Below are 15595 nucleotides of genomic sequence, written 5' to 3'. Positions count from 1 at the left end.
ACTTTTACCCATCATGTGTTTTATCTCTTTAAGATGAGTTATCCTTTCTACATTTATTATTAAAACACATCTTTTGTTGGTGCGATTTATCTGATTGCATGCTTTCAAAATAAACTTATTGTTTATCTGGATGTTGATATGGTTTTCATGTTCTTATCTTGTGTGCAGTGATTTTTGTCTATATATGAGAAGTCAGGTCTTTGGAGAAAACATGCATGAGTATTTTTGAGCAAGAAAAATAATTTTTATAGTGCTGCTATCTTATGTTTTCGACAGCATGTGTTTTTAAGAGAAAATATTATTTTTCATGCTACTTTCATTTGAGTTTTTAATTGAATGTCATTATGAAAATGTGTCTTGTGATTTTCGTAATTGATTGTTTTTCAACAAACACTTCATCATATATACATTATGCATGATTGAGTTAGTATCTTGCAAAGTTCGAGGGAAAGGTGATTGACGACCACGTTAGTGTCGTGCCACTTCAACTCGAAGGTTGACGAAAGATTGAGTCGCAAAGCCCGAAGACAAAGCTGCTAGCTAGTATGGGTGTCTAGTTGATGAGTTTTTGTAAGTCTTTATGTATTCTTTCTTTCTTAGTGCTTCCTGGCTTGGTAGTCCGAGGATTTTTCTAATGGTGGGTTTTGCCTCGTTAAATCCTACATCATGTGCTCTTTATATTTATGATGAATATTTGTGTAGGATTTAGTTTGTAAACTGGTTAATTTAAATTATAATTTGAATTAGTTTTAAGTTGGAATCTATTTACAGCTCTAGGTTAAATTAGTACTCATCCTAGGACTTTCATAATGAATTAAAGAACACAAATATAAAAAAAAAATTAAAAAAAAAAAAGATCAAAATTTAGATCGCCATACAAAGAACTTTCATATGCTTATGGTGCACAAAGAATTTGATTCTTTGTCACTCTTGAGCAAAATGATGTGTGAAACAAACTCATTAATTGGAAAACAAACAAATTAAGGAAAAAATTCACCCTCCAACAACAGCAGGAAAATAGAATTGTTTTGTTTTAAAAAAAGTTCCAATTGAGGCACTTTCTTTTGCATTGGAAATAACTCAGAGACCTTTCACTACACTAGTGTATCTGCTTATTATGTGAGACTGACGATGGTACCACTTGACGCGGCTTAATTAAATGATGAATAGATAGATAAATATTTCATATAAAATTAGGAGAGTCACTATTTTGCAAGTTGGGTTACTTCGCTAACAAGATGAGATGTTATACATAATTCATCATATCTAGTTTTATTTATTTATTTTGTATACCAATGACAGTTACATTGTGCTTCATGAGGAATTGAGGATTCTTATTAGCATGACATAAATTTAGCTACACAAGAAATGATGCCAAGCGTTTGAACATTTTCTTAACATTCTCAGTCGTAGTCTCCGTCTGATCAGTCTTGGCCTCAATCCCAAGCGAGACATGAAAGCAATGATCCTCTCCTTCCACTTCAAACAACTCCAATTCTCCTTTCCACCCGCTTTCCTTCACTAAATCGTAATATTGAACACCTCGATCCCTCAGTTCATCCTTTCCAGCAACACACACAAGCAGCTTAGAGCACCCTAGTCCAGTAAGGCTCGGTGCACCCTCACCCGCTGGATTAACCATCGGATTGTCAATCCCTCCGGGAGCTGATGGATAAACAAAGTCCCAAACCAAATAATGCAAAGTTTTCTCGAAGTTTTCACCTTTAGGCTCTGACCCAATTGGCTTGGAACCCCAAAAATAAGGACAGGACAAAAATGCCCCCAAAATTTTCACACCACCACACAGGCCCTCAACTCCTGCCTTCATAACTAGGTTATGTGCAATATTTCCACCTGCACTATCACCACCAATGTAAACTCTGTCAAAATCTCCATAGTTGAGTAAGCATGTCTCTTTGTTACCATCTGAGGAGCCTTTGTTAGTTGAGTGAGAAGCAACCCATTGAAGAGCAGCCCAGCAGTCTTCATAAGCAATAGGAAGTGGGTTCTCTGGGGCAAGTCTGTACTCAACAGAGACAGCTAAAACTTTGGCTTCTGAGACCAAGCGGTTGAGATAACGTTGGTGAAGGAATGAGAAGGTAGAGGCCATGCAAAAGGCACCACCATGGAAGTAAACCAAGATGGAAAGCTTTTGGGTTTGGTTTTGAGGGAGATTTGGGAGGAAAAGGCGAGCCAAGATTTTGGGGTTGTCTGAGATGGTGATGTCCTTGGAGTAGACGCCAGTTTCTGCATCTCGATCAGGAGATGGGGGCGCATACGAAGAATACGGAAAAGGAATGCGCTCCACAGTGCCATCTTCAAAGATTCTGATGAAAGGATAGGACTTAAAGGCTAATTCTTTGGCGATGGAAGCCATTAGAGAAGATGTATAGATAACTAAGATGTGTGAAAATTGACGGTGTGAATGTGCCTATTAATAGAGGGAGCGTTTTCCTTTTAACTCATTAGGAAACAGATGAAGAGAGACGTCGCGTTTGAAACTAGATGTAATGCAATACGTAACAGCAAAGAAAGTAGCAACCATGCGTCTTCGTCTAGTCAATAACTCTGGTTCTCTCACTCTTGAAACTTTTTGCATTTTGTTTTCACGAAATTCATGTTGGAAATTTATATTATAATATTTATTGGATATTATAGTATTTAATTTCAAAATATTGAATGAAAAAATTAATCTTGTTTATTCTTAAGTGTTGCGTCTGATGCAAAGAATTGCATCATATTATTTGTAATTTGGGACGTGTAGTTTGATGAGTGGTGTAGGTTACATAGATGCAAAGTTGCATCCTTACACCAAACAACACAATGGATTCTATATAAACCCATGAAACCATTATCATTTAATATATAAAATTAGAGTTAATTTTTACTCTTGAGAAATAGGGTTTCTCCACTCTATTTCTCTCATTCTTCGTTTGTCAAATATCGAGTTGTGTCTTGAGAGTACGGAATATATAAAGTTCGACAGAATTCGAATATTGAAGTGCTTCAACTTTGGATTATAAATTGTTGAATCCAAGGAGACGAACGCTTACTGGACTACAAGCACAAGAGGATGGGCGAAATTCTGTCTTTAGGATATTGCATTTATGCAAGCCTCAATCTTCAAGTTTGTCAGTTTTTCTAACCTTCTCTAATTGTTTATATTAATCTTATATATAATTGATGTTGTGAATTTCTTTATAATTATTATCATTGAAATTATATTGTTATTTTTCATATTTTCTAATATTGCTCCAACAATTCACACTCAAAAAAAGTCATCACACATTGTTGTCATACTCATCAAACCAAATAGATAATTGATCGATTACACCATCACAGAATTTATTAGGCATTTTAAGCTTTTAGTTGCGTGATGGATTGGTGATGAGTTTGTTGTTGGACACCATCCTTGTTAAATAAAGATAGTGCACCAAGAATTTGATTTATTTCACATATAAGTAATTGTGCGAAAAGAAAATGAAATTAGATTCTTTGCCACTCTTACTTTAACAAGCTAAAGAATTGAGTGAACAGATTTGTAAAACAAACTCATTAAATTAGAAAACTAAGAAATAATGGAAAATACCCACCGTCCAACAAACGCAAGCAAATAAAAATGGTTTGCTTTTAAGGAAAATTCGATTTGGTGTACTGTCTTTTGCATTGGAACGTCACTCAGACACGTTTAACTCCAGTACTGTATTTGCTTGTCATGTAAAACTAACGATGACAGATTCGGAATAAACCCGCTATGGTATCACTTGAAGCAGCTCGATTAAATGACGAAAGAAATGAATAATTGAATAACAAAGGTAATAAAAATATTTATAATTAGCAATGCTGATTGAGCAGTTAGGATTGAAAGAAATTGCTCACTCCAGTAATATTTCATAAGAAGTTAGGAGAGTACACCAGAATTAGGTCACTTTTTATTTTACTTTGATCTACAAAGGCAGTTGGGATACTTCGTACATTCTAACAAGATACAATGTATAAATTCAGATTTAATTTTATTTATTTATTTGCCAAACAAAGTACAGTCAATCTCTACTTCATGAAGAAATTTATCAGCATGATATAAAATTGACAAGAAAAGAAGCCATGCGTATGCTCCATGATGAAACTTATTAGCATGATATTAAATTAACTAGACAAGAAAAGAAACCAAGCGTTTGAACACCTTCTTAACATTCTCACTATCAGGATCAATCTCAGGTTGGAAATGAAAGCAATGATCCTCTCCTTCCACTTCAAACAGCTCCACTTCTCCTTTCCACCCGCTTTCCTTCACCAAATCATAATACCAAACACCTCGATCCCTCAGCTTATCCTTTCCAGCAACACACAGGAGCAGCCGAGAGCACGTACGCCCAGCCAGGCTTGGTGCACCCTCACCCCCTGGATTCACCATTGGATTATCAATCCCTCCAGGAGCTGATGGATAAACAAAGTCCCAAAATTTGCGAATTGGACTCTTCTCAAAATCTTCACCTTTGGGTTCTGACCCAATTGGCTTGGAACTCCAAAAAAATGGGTGGCCCAAATATGCACCCAAAATTTTGACACCACCACTCAAGCTCTCAACTCCTGCCCTCATAGCCAGGTTATGTCCAATATTTCCACCTGCACGGTCACCACCAATGTAAAGCCTATTAAAATCTCCGTAGTTGACTAGCTATGGCTCTTTGTTACCAGCTGAGTCTTTGTTGCTTCCCTGAGAAGAGCATCCCATCAATCTTCATAAGCAATAGGAAGTGGGTTCTTTGGAGCAAGTCTGTAGTCAACAGAGACAGCTACCACTCAGGGCTTCCAAGACCAAGCGGTTGAGATAGCGGTGGTTGAAGACTCCGAAGGCAGACGAGTCACAAAACCCACCACCGTGGAAGTAAACCAAGATGGGGAGCTTTTGGGTTCTGTTTTGATGGATGTTTGGGAGGTGATGAGTTCATATTATACCATATATTTTACCCTATTTTTAGTATATTTTGGTAATTATTTTGGTAGAATTTTCAACATAAGACATTCAACTTCCTTTAAAGCAAAAAGTGATCAAACGGATGAATTTTGGAGTAATTCCAATTGGAGGATGTTCGTGTGCCTTTCAATATGATTGTGTCAAAATTCTAGATTTTTCTATCAAGCCGTTTGACCGTGGCAATGAAATTAAGGTCAGCGCGCAGCTTTCTCAGATTGACGTTTCTAGACGTTTTGAATATTTTGGAGGTCAAGATGGCGTATTTTGAGAAGGGGACGTCTTCAACTTTCAAAAGAGACCTTTTGGGACCAAATTAGAGTTGATTTGGTTGGTCAAAAGTGTGATTTTCTGATAACTCCGAATTCTAATTCAAATGGGAAACCTTTTATTTTCTGTTTTAGTATTTAATTATGTTTCCTAGTTTTACTCTAAGACTTTTTAGGGTTTTAGTTTGTATTAGTATAAATAAGGCTTGTTAGCCATTAGGGTTCTCTAGGCAACATTGGAGGAGAACGCACGCACTACTCTAGAGGGTTTTTGAAGTTTATTTTCCAGGTATTTTCTATCTTTTTTCTATCTCAATAAAATTCCTTTTGTTTTATGGTTGTTCGTAACTAATTTACGTTTGCTAGGGCGATGTCTTGAGCCTTAGCATGAATATGTAGTTTTTTATTTAATTGCTTATGATATTATGCATGCATGCTTTGAATTATTAATTACTGTGCTTTAAACTGTCTCTATATCTTAATGCTTAACTACCATTAGGATGTTTAGATAAGTAATCGGATGCAATTCGATCGGAATACCACCAAGGGATTGAGTATTGCTTCTTGTCGTTGATAGTTGTAATTTCACCTAGGATGAATACCACGTCTTAAGGGTTACATGATTTTTCAAAGGATTTTCACAAAGCGTAATGAGTCATGCATGTTTATATTTGATCTAAAAACGGACGGATTGCATGTTTGATATACGTTCTAGCTTGAATACCATGAGTAGAATATGCATTAGGAAAACCTAATCTTCAAAGTTGCACGGGTAATTCATAAGTAATTGATAAATCTACATAGAATTGTTAAGGGGACTGGCGGAACCCTAGGCTTTTACAATTTGGTTTTCAAAACTATTTCCTTTTGTTTTCTTTACTTTGTCAAGTTATTTATTTGTTTTAATTTAAAATTCGTTTTTAATATTCTAGCTCATAAAATCAACTTTTTCCAATCTTTATTTTTATATAATTAATTAAGATTTGGCATTTACATAAATTATTCATTCAATCCCTACGGAAAACGACCTTACTTGAGCCGTTTATATTACAACTACCTTATTCTTTCACAAGTATTTTTAAGTGTTTTTATCCTTATTTTTATAGGTGGTAAAAATCTCTATCAAGAGGTAAAGCGAGCGAAGATGTTGGGGTTGTCTAAAATGGTTATGTCTTTGGAGGAGACACCAGTTTTCGGATCTTGATCCGGAGATGGGGGCACATATGAATCGAAACTGTGCAGTTCCATTGTGCCATCATCGTAGACTCTGAGGAAAGGTTGGTTTTTAAAGGCTAATTCAAATGTGATGTAAGCCATTAGAGAAGATGGATAAGTTATGAAGATGTGTGAAACTTGAGGGTGTGAATGTGCCTATTAATATAGGAGCTTGCATTAACTCATTAGAAAACAAATAAAGAGAGATTCCATGGTTGACAATTGGTTGCCATGCAGTAACATCAAACAAATTAGCCGCTAGGTCATCATCCAGCAACATAAATTATGCAGCATCTTTAATTATGTTTTCCATATTTTAATTAATTTTTAGTTGCCCTTCAGTACTACAGTCTGGTGGTATTTCTCTTCACCTAGAGATGAGAGGTCTTAGGTTAGGTTCGAATCTCGTGGATGGTAAATTCGATACCAAATTAGGTTCCTTATTGTGTGGCTTCGCCGAACTCCTCCTTCCCTTAGTGTAAAAATATTAATGTACTCAAAAAAAAAAAGTTAATTAAAAGGACTATAAAGTTACTTTTGGAGCTCTCTAAAAATTGTACTCCAATCACACTCTCTGGTTAGAGTCATAATAATTGTGGACCAATAGGTGTTGAAATCCCACACCAGCTAAAGAAATAAAGAAAGAAGAGTTTAAATATTTTAACCCCACTTCAACTAATACCGATGCATTTTGTGATAAAACTCCACACCTGAAAGATTGTGCAGGTGGTAATTACCAAGTTGGGGACAATATCGGTATTGTTGGAAGTGGGCCCTTGGACCGTCTCTTTGATAATTCTACATGGTATTAGAGTCAGAGAGCGGGCTTGTACGTATTGCCACATGATGGGTGGGTCCTCTTGGCCCCGCGCGATAATGGTGGGTCTCTTGGCCCCACGTGTAGGGTGATTCTCCTCGGCTCCACATGGTTGCCAATGTGTGAATCTCCCACATGTGAACCACTAATTGGGTCCCACGTGAGAGGGAGTGTTGAAATCCAACATCGGCTAGAGAAATAAAGAAAGAATGGTCTAAATATCATGACCCCACTCCAACTAATACCTCATACCTGACGGATTATGCAGGTGGTAATTACCAAGTTGGGGACAGTATCGGTGTTGTTGGAAGTGGACCTTTGTCCTGTCTCTTTGTTAATTTTACAATAGGAATAGAGTTTTTATTTAAAATATTAGTAAGCAATGCTAGGAGCTTCTTTCTTACTCCCTAGATTTATGAGCTCTTAGGAGAATCCCGATCTTAGGAGGTGGACAGAGAGTGTCATTGTAGATGGCTTTTTCGAAATCCTCTCTAAAATTTAGCAAGAAGCTCATTTAAGAAGCCCATTGAGATCTTCTCACCCCTCAAAACTTTTTGTATATTCTTTTGGATTTATATCAAAAATAGTCTGTGACATTTGACTAAGCCATCAATTTCTTCTTTACATAGTAAATTTAACATAAATAGTCCTATCATTTTGTTTTTGGTTTTCAGCTTACGTGGGAAAAATGAGGGATATATATAGAATAATTGAGAAAGAATGGTGGATACATGTACAAAATAATGTATAATTAAAAAGCACACAAAATCAAAACTAACGTTCATATATTTTGGCACCATGTTTGCCTCAAAAGGTGAAAACGAAAAACTAAAAACGTAATGGCTATACTTTTGTGAGGTTTCAAATTTTGGCTTGGTTTTAATTTCCATTAACATTTTTTTGAACACTAAATTTGAAATGGTTACCAAACGGATCACCAAAATAATGCCCAAAACAGACGGTCTGCAATTCCAATGGAAAATAAAGGGATTGATTTTGGCTCAAAGGCTTGATCAAAATTTTAGTATGTTAATATTTTTGAATGTACTGATATTTAATACCTTGATAAAAAGATTTTGAATCACTCTATTGATTAGTGATGTACTTGATTTAGGGAATCATATTTTGCGGAATCTGGTTGAGAAAAGCCAAAACCCCCTTGAAAACACAAGCTTGATCAAATTTTTTTACTTTAAAAATTTACGATTGTTCTGGGGAGGGGTAGTCCAAACCCGGGACTTATGGGTAGAAACTCTACACTTTGTCTACTAAAATATTGGACCACATGCACAAATATGATCAATTCAAACAAGAAGTTTTGTTTTTATCCTACAAACTATCTTGAAATGATTGTTTAGACAAGAAAAGAAGCCAAACATTTGATCATTTTCTTAACATTCTCAATCTCAGTCTCAAGCTCACACAAGATTTTATAGCAATGACCCTCTCCTTCCACTTCAAACAGCCCCACTTCACCTTTCCGCCCTTTCTCCTTCACCTAATCGTAATAACAAACACCTCCACGATACCTCAGCTCATCCTTTCCAGCAACACACACAAGCAGCCGAGAGCACGTAAGCCCAGCCAAGCTCGGTGCACCCTCACCTGCCGGATTCACCATTTGATTATCTGGGGAAGAAAACTTTGTATGTGGACTTTGTCACCAAAAAGCTTTTAATGAAATTAAGCAGTATATGGCAGAACCTCCTGTTTTGATGCCACCAAGAAGGGGCCAACCTTTGAACTTGTATATTTTAGCTTCTGAAGGGTCTATAGGCCAAAGTGTGAAGCCTATATCCACTGAGAAAAAATATTACTCTACGAGCCAACGGTGATTGTTTTAACTCACAAACAGAGATAGCTAGGACTTGGCTTTCGAGATGATGAGTCAATATTTTACTATATATTTTACCATATTCTTAGTTATAATTTATTAGTTATTTTGGTGAGATTTTGATACTTTGATTTATATTTTTAATGTAGGATATTCAACTTCCTCTTGAGCATAAAGTAATCAAACGGATGAATTTTGGAGTAATTTCAATTCGAGGATGTTCATGAGTCTTCAAAGATGATTGTTTCAAAATTCTAAATTTTTCAACTAAGCCGTTTGACTACGGCGAAGAAAAGAAGACTTACCGGGCAGCTTTCCCAGATTGGCGTTTATAGACGTTTTGGTTATTTTAGAGATCAAGATGGCATATTTTGAGAAAGATTCTTTCTGAGGATTTGTTGGTGACAATTCAAAAGAGGATGAAAATCCTCTCCGGATCCTCTTTGCGAGAATCATAGGGATCCTCACATCTTAGCCATTTATCATACGTCGTGCGGCCAATTTTTATTAGATATTATTTATATTTAATTTTAAATAAAAAAATTCAAAATGATTTATGATACACGATGTATGATGATCGGCTAGAATGTGAGAATCCCTAAGATCTCTATAATTTGGATCCATATGAGATCCAAATCCTTCAAAAGAGACCTTTTGGTATCAAATCAGAGTTGATTTGGTTGGTCAAAAGTCTGATTTTCTCTACAGTCCAAATTTCAGTTTAAATAGAAAACCTTTTAATTGCTAATTTATTATTTTACTATGTTTCCTAGTTTTATTCTAAGACCTTTTCTAGGTATGATTTTATTTTGTATTAGTATAAGTAAGGATATTAGCCGTTAGGGAGCGACGCACTACTTTGGAGAATTCGGCTTAGAGAGCTATTGACAATTTAAGTTTATTTATAAGGTGTTTTCTATCCATATTCTTAATAATATTTTGTTTTATGATTGTTTGTAACTAATTGCTTTTGCTAGGGCAAGGTCACGAGCCTAAGCAAGAATATGTAGTTTATTTTCAATTTACTTGTGATATTATGCATGCATGTTTTGAATTATTAATCATCGCGTTTGAAACTATCTAATTGTCTTGATGATTGGCCACCATTAGAATATCTAGAAAAATAATTTGATGCAATTTTGGTTAGAAGGTTCTCTGAAATTGTCGATGGCTTCTTGTGGTTAATAATTGTAAGTTCACTTAGGATGAATACCACGTCTTAAGGGTTGCATGGTTTTTCAAAGTGTTTTCACAAAACTTAATAAGTCTTTCATGTTCATATTTGATTTGAACGTTCGGACATGTTGCATGTCAGATATACGTTCTATGTTGGACGTTCCAAGTATGACATACTTTAGAAAAACCTAACCTTCAAAATATGCATCGGTAATTCATAAGTGATTGGGAGAACTACATAGAACTATTAAGGTGACGGCGAAACTCTGGTGCTTTTACAATTTATTTATTTTTATGTAAAAAATAAAAATAAAAAATAAAACCCTTTTCTTTCAAATTGATTTTTGAATTATTTAATTGTTTTTATATAAAATTCGTTTTTAGTATTTTAAATTCCAAAATCAACATTTTCCAAACTTTAGTTTAACTAAGAGTTGGTTTTATATACAAATTATTCATTCAATCTCTGTGGAAAACAACCTTACTTGAGCTACAATACTACGATAAATTTGTACTCTTGTAAGTATTTTTAAGTGTTTTTATCCCTACTCATATCACGAGACCAAGCAGTTGTCAAGAAATGAGAAGGAGGATTCAATGCAAAACCCACCGGCATGGAAGTAGACCAAGATGGCAAGTTTTTGGGTTTGGTTTTGAGGAAGGTTTGGAAGGAGGTAAAGGCGAACAGAGATATTGGGGTTGTCTGAGATTGTGATATCTTTGGAGGAGACAGGTTTCTTGATTTGGAGATGGGGCACGTATGGAGAGCCCAAAAGCGTTCCATAAGTGTGCTCATTAATTTGGTGCTGGAAGACATTGGAGAGATTTTAGATAAAAGATAAAGAAAAAGTATGGAATTGAACGTGAATTTTGAGGCTAAAGGGATATGCCAAGGAGAGGTGCCTCGATCGTTCTCATATTTTTCCATATTCAATTCAAACATTGTGGTCACTTTGACCCCTAAAACGTTTTCTTTTTTTTTTTATTTTTTTTATTTTTATGTTTTTAACTTCTAAATTCGTAATACTGGAGTAGGTGATGACTTTACAGCACCATAGACAATTTCATTAGGTTTAAGTGGTTACTGGTAGTTAGTTAGGGTAGCACTTCTGCAATCTTGCATCTAAAATTATAATAAATTTCCCTATGAATTACACTAGTTAGAATATCATCTTGTCAGAAAAAAAAAAAAAAAAAAACCAAAAACTCTTTATTGATTCCAATTATTCAAATAGAGATTACAGCCATGAAAAGGTGGGGGTTTGGATAAACTCTTGTTGGAAATTACAGTGCAAATCAAGTGAAAAAAAACAGAAAATGGCGGTTTTACTTGATGAGAAAGTCGGCCACTTTTCTGGTCAAATCCTTAGCTTTTGGAGTCTCAAATTTCAAAATATGAAATGCATGATCCTCTCCTTCAACTTCAACCAGCTCAGCTTCTCCTTCCCACCCACTTTCCTTCACTGCTTCATAGTAAGCTATGCCTCTGTGTCTCAGTTCATCATTCTCAGAAACACTCACAAACAACCGCGAACACGCGAGTCCCGCCAGGCTCGGTGCGTCTGGAGCCACCGGATTGATCATCGGACAATCAACACCGCCTGGCGCTGAAGGGTATACAAAGTTCCAAACCAGACTTCCAAAGTCCTCAGGATCTTCACAAGTCTCCGATCCAATTTCCCTTGAACCGCAAAAGTAAGGGTGTGTGAGAGAGACTCCTAACACCTTCAAACCACCAGGCAAGCCCTCCTTCCCAACTTTCATGGCAATGTTATGAGCCATATTGGCTCCTGCACTATCTCCACCAAGAAAAAAACGTTCCGAATTTCCATGATTTGTCAACCAGGGCTCGTCATCAATGACGTTTTCAGCGAAATGCGAGGCGACCCATTGGAGAGCAGCCCAGCCGTCTTCATATGCAGCAGGGAGACAGTGTTCAGGAGCCATCCTATACTCGACCGACACAGCAACAACCTTGGCTTGGGAGACCAACCCGTCAAGATAGCGGTGGTGATCGGATGAGAAGGCGGACTCAACGCAGAAACCCCCACCATGGTAGTAGACCAAGACGGGGAGTTTCTGATGTGGTTCATCGAGTTTTGGAAGAAAGACTCTGGCTTTGATCAAAGGGTCTTGTGAAATGGTGATGTCTTTGGAGGAGACTCCTGTTTCGGGGTCATCGAGCAACGGGGGAACGTATTGAGAGCCTAAGAGTCGCTCGACATAGCCGTCCTTGTAGACTCGGAGAAAGGGGAGAAGCTCTGTCTCTACCTCCTTGGCAATGCAAGCCATAGTTTCAGAGAATTATGCGCACCTTTGTCGTCGTTGAAAAATATCAGATTTCTTGTTGGGGCGTGCAGCATTAGTTGCTTCTATATGTTAGTAACGTATGAGAACCCTCTCGTATCTTCTTGGTGAAGATTTCTGAATCCTCTAATCACGTTCGTTCATCGTATATCATACGGTCAGATTTCATCAAGTACTATTTCTATTCAATTTTAAATAAAAAAATTATAATAATTTTTAATCACTCGACGATGAACAAACAACTTGCTAACAATTTTAATAATTTTTTAAATAATTTTCAGCCTACCTAATTCCCTACACGAACAGAAAGTTTCCATCATTAGCTTGTAGGAGGGCACTTAATGAATCCAACGGCTGATAATTTCCATCATTAGCTTGTAGGAGGGCACTTAATGAATCCAACGGCTGATAAACTTTTGAGGTTGTTGAAGATACATTTCAGAGGTAAAACGATCAAATTAACTATAATAAAATAATAAAACCCATTTGTATTAAAATACTGTGTATTCTACCGCATCTGCCCTTTTTTTTTTCTTTATTTATTTATTTATTTATTTCATTTCTTCCTTAAAGGAGGCTGACGAAGCTGGGCTCTTCCACTTGCTTCTAGTATGTTCTTCCAATCCAACTCCAGTTTTCTTTCGTCAGTTTTTCAAGAGGCACAACGATGATTCGATTTTATATTATATATTTTTTCTTATTTTAAATATATTTTGATAATTGTCTTGATAATATTTTGATATTTTGAATTATAATTCAAATGTAGGACATACAATTTTTTTTTGAGCAAAAAGTGAACAAACGGATGAATATTGGAGTAATTCCAATTTGAGGTTGTTTGTGAGTCTTTTAACTTGTTCGTGTAAAAGTTTCAGATTTTTCTACCAAATTTATGGCTATGAAATAAAGGATCGGCACATGAAGCTGTCAAAATGATGCTTTGGGTTTATTTGAGTTATGCATATTTATATTTGATCTGAATGCCATAAAAGGATTCTATGTTTGATATAAGTTCTAACGTGAATGCCAGAAGTGGAATATGCATTAGGAAAACCTAATCTTCGAAGTTGCATGTGTAATTCTTAAGTAAATGGTAAAACTACATAAAATTGTTAAGGTGACGTCAAAACTATAATCTCTTTTTATCATTGTTTTCCAAAATCGTGTTTCTACAATTTGGTTTACTTAAAAAATTGTTTTCTTCCTTATTTATTTAACTGTTTTTATTAAATCATTTTTATTATTTAAATTACAAAATCAATCTTTTATAAGCTTTGGTTTATACAGTTTAGTGGTATTCTTCTTCACTTGTAAGTGAGATATCTTAGGTTTGATTCTCGCCAAAGGCAAATTTGAACCACATTATTACTAGCCTATTGTGAGGCTAGCCCACTCCTCCCTATGTAGATAATATCGGTTATTCCAAAAATTTAAATAAAAAAAATAAAGATTTGATTTTAACATAAATTATTTTAAATAATTTCTGTAGAGAATGATCTTACATGAGCCTTGATACTTGTTTGGACTCAATTTTACACCATCGTCCCAAGCGATCGAGGCCATTGAGTAAACATGGTTCTTAATCATCGGATAAGAAAGTTAGGATAATTTGCTATTGTTAAGAGATAATATTATGGCTCTTAATCATAATAATTATCTTTTAATAAATTATCTTAATTTTCTTATGCAAAACAAATTGTACAGATTCTTGGACATTTCATGTGGCTTAACATAGATCTGCAAGCCGAAGATAATGGTGAATAGGAAACGTATTAAGGTTAGGTGATGGATGTAGCTTGATATCTAGTCAGTTGCACAGTTCCATATTTGAATGGATATGCATGCAGAACCACGAGGAATAATGGGATAAAGGAAAATCATGGTCTTAGATAATGATGACGCAAGGAACCTAAGTAGGCTAGCCCTTTTTCTATGATGTTTTGATGATCAGATAAAGCATGGCTACTGATGGGTTTTTATAAGAAGCCTAGGTGGGCTACAAATGTGATGTGATAAGCCTAGATGGACTTTTATTAGGTTTGAAAAGCCTTGGGGCAGGTAAGAGAGATTTAATGTGACTAAAATATGGTGATGTTATTGTGACCCATTCGGTGGAATAGTCTCGGCCCAAAAATAAATAAATAAATAAAAATTTTGACATAGGCCTACGCTCGACCAACCATTAGGCCGAAGTCGAAGAGACATGCATGGCAGACATCATCATTACAGCCAATAGGCCAAGATTTGAGTTTATGGCTTTGGTACCGTGTATATATATATACATGCCAACTGCATGGCTGGCAGATCACATCAAACAATCATGCTACTTTTATAGATATGTGTATGTAGGCAGGCCGAGCTCCAGGAACGGTTTTTATCGACCTCGACCTCAATTCTTCTTGGCTTTACTTTACCCTCGACCCGTCAGCCGAGCTCGACCCCAGTTCTTTTCTGCCTTCTGCTCTACATTGCAGCTTTTCTACCATTGTAAATGGGCTGTTGAAAATAATTGGTACCCATCAAATGTTAATGCATGCATGTGCATGGAAGAGACAAACGGTGAATTAGCAGAAGGAGATCACGACATTGGCAGAACAGAGGTGACTTTGATGCCGAGGAACAAAATTTGCTTTGGCAATACGATGAAATGTCGTTCGCGACAAATGGTTAATTTCCTTAAACATTCGTCTTACGAGCCGAAGTTCAAGAAAACTGGAGGGCAATGTTTTGACTCAATTTTACACCATCGGCCCTAAGCGATCGAGGTCGTTGAGTAAGCATGGTTCTTAATCGTCGGATAAGAAAGTTAGGATAATTTGCTATTGTTAAGAGATAATATTATGGTTCTTACTCATAATAATTATCTTTTAATAAATTATCTTAATCTTCTTATGCAAAATAAATTGTACAAATTCTTGGACACTTCACGTGGCTTAACATGGATCTGCAAGCCGAAGATAATGGTGAATAGGAAACCTAATAAGGTTAGGTGATGGATGCAG

General features: G+C 36.0%; 2 protein-coding genes and 1 pseudogene across 2 annotated transcripts; all 3 read right to left on the bottom strand.

Moving 5' to 3' along the window:
* Window positions 1–1246: 1246 nt before the first annotated feature.
* LOC103930798 (2-hydroxyisoflavanone dehydratase) lies at window positions 1247–2434 on the bottom strand. The gene has a single exon (XM_009340171.3). It carries the CDS (start codon window positions 2375–2377, stop codon window positions 1358–1360), a length of 1020 nt encoding a protein of 339 aa, XP_009338446.2. The 5' UTR covers window positions 2378–2434; the 3' UTR covers window positions 1247–1357.
* Window positions 2435–3996: 1562 nt separating this feature from the next.
* On the bottom strand, window positions 3997–6561 carry LOC103930797 (annotated as a pseudogene).
* A 4920-nt stretch (window positions 6562–11481) lies between these two features.
* LOC103930796 (2-hydroxyisoflavanone dehydratase-like) lies at window positions 11482–12644 on the bottom strand. The gene has a single exon (XM_018643391.2). It carries the CDS (start codon window positions 12576–12578, stop codon window positions 11613–11615), a length of 966 nt encoding a protein of 321 aa, XP_018498907.2. The 5' UTR covers window positions 12579–12644; the 3' UTR covers window positions 11482–11612.
* Window positions 12645–15595: the final 2951 nt, after the last annotated feature.

Source organism: the organism of the source record quoted next, unplaced genomic scaffold (genome assembly GCF_019419815.1).
Source record: "Pyrus x bretschneideri cultivar Hongxiangsu unplaced genomic scaffold, Pyrus_bretschneideri_v1 Contig21, whole genome shotgun sequence".
In the NCBI taxonomy this organism is placed as follows: Eukaryota; Viridiplantae; Streptophyta; class Magnoliopsida; order Rosales; family Rosaceae; genus Pyrus; species Pyrus x bretschneideri.
Note: the sequence above shows the minus strand (reverse complement) of the source record. Positions and strands in the feature narration are given on the sequence as shown.

What these genes read in the sequence shown, in the direction of transcription:
- LOC103930796 (XM_018643391.2), bottom strand. Translation starts at nt 12,578, where the DNA reads ATGGCTTGCATTGCCAAGGAGGTAGAGACAGAGCTTCTCCCCTTTCTC.
- LOC103930798 (XM_009340171.3), bottom strand. Translation starts at nt 2,377, where the DNA reads ATGGCTTCCATCGCCAAAGAATTAGCCTTTAAGTCCTATCCTTTCATC.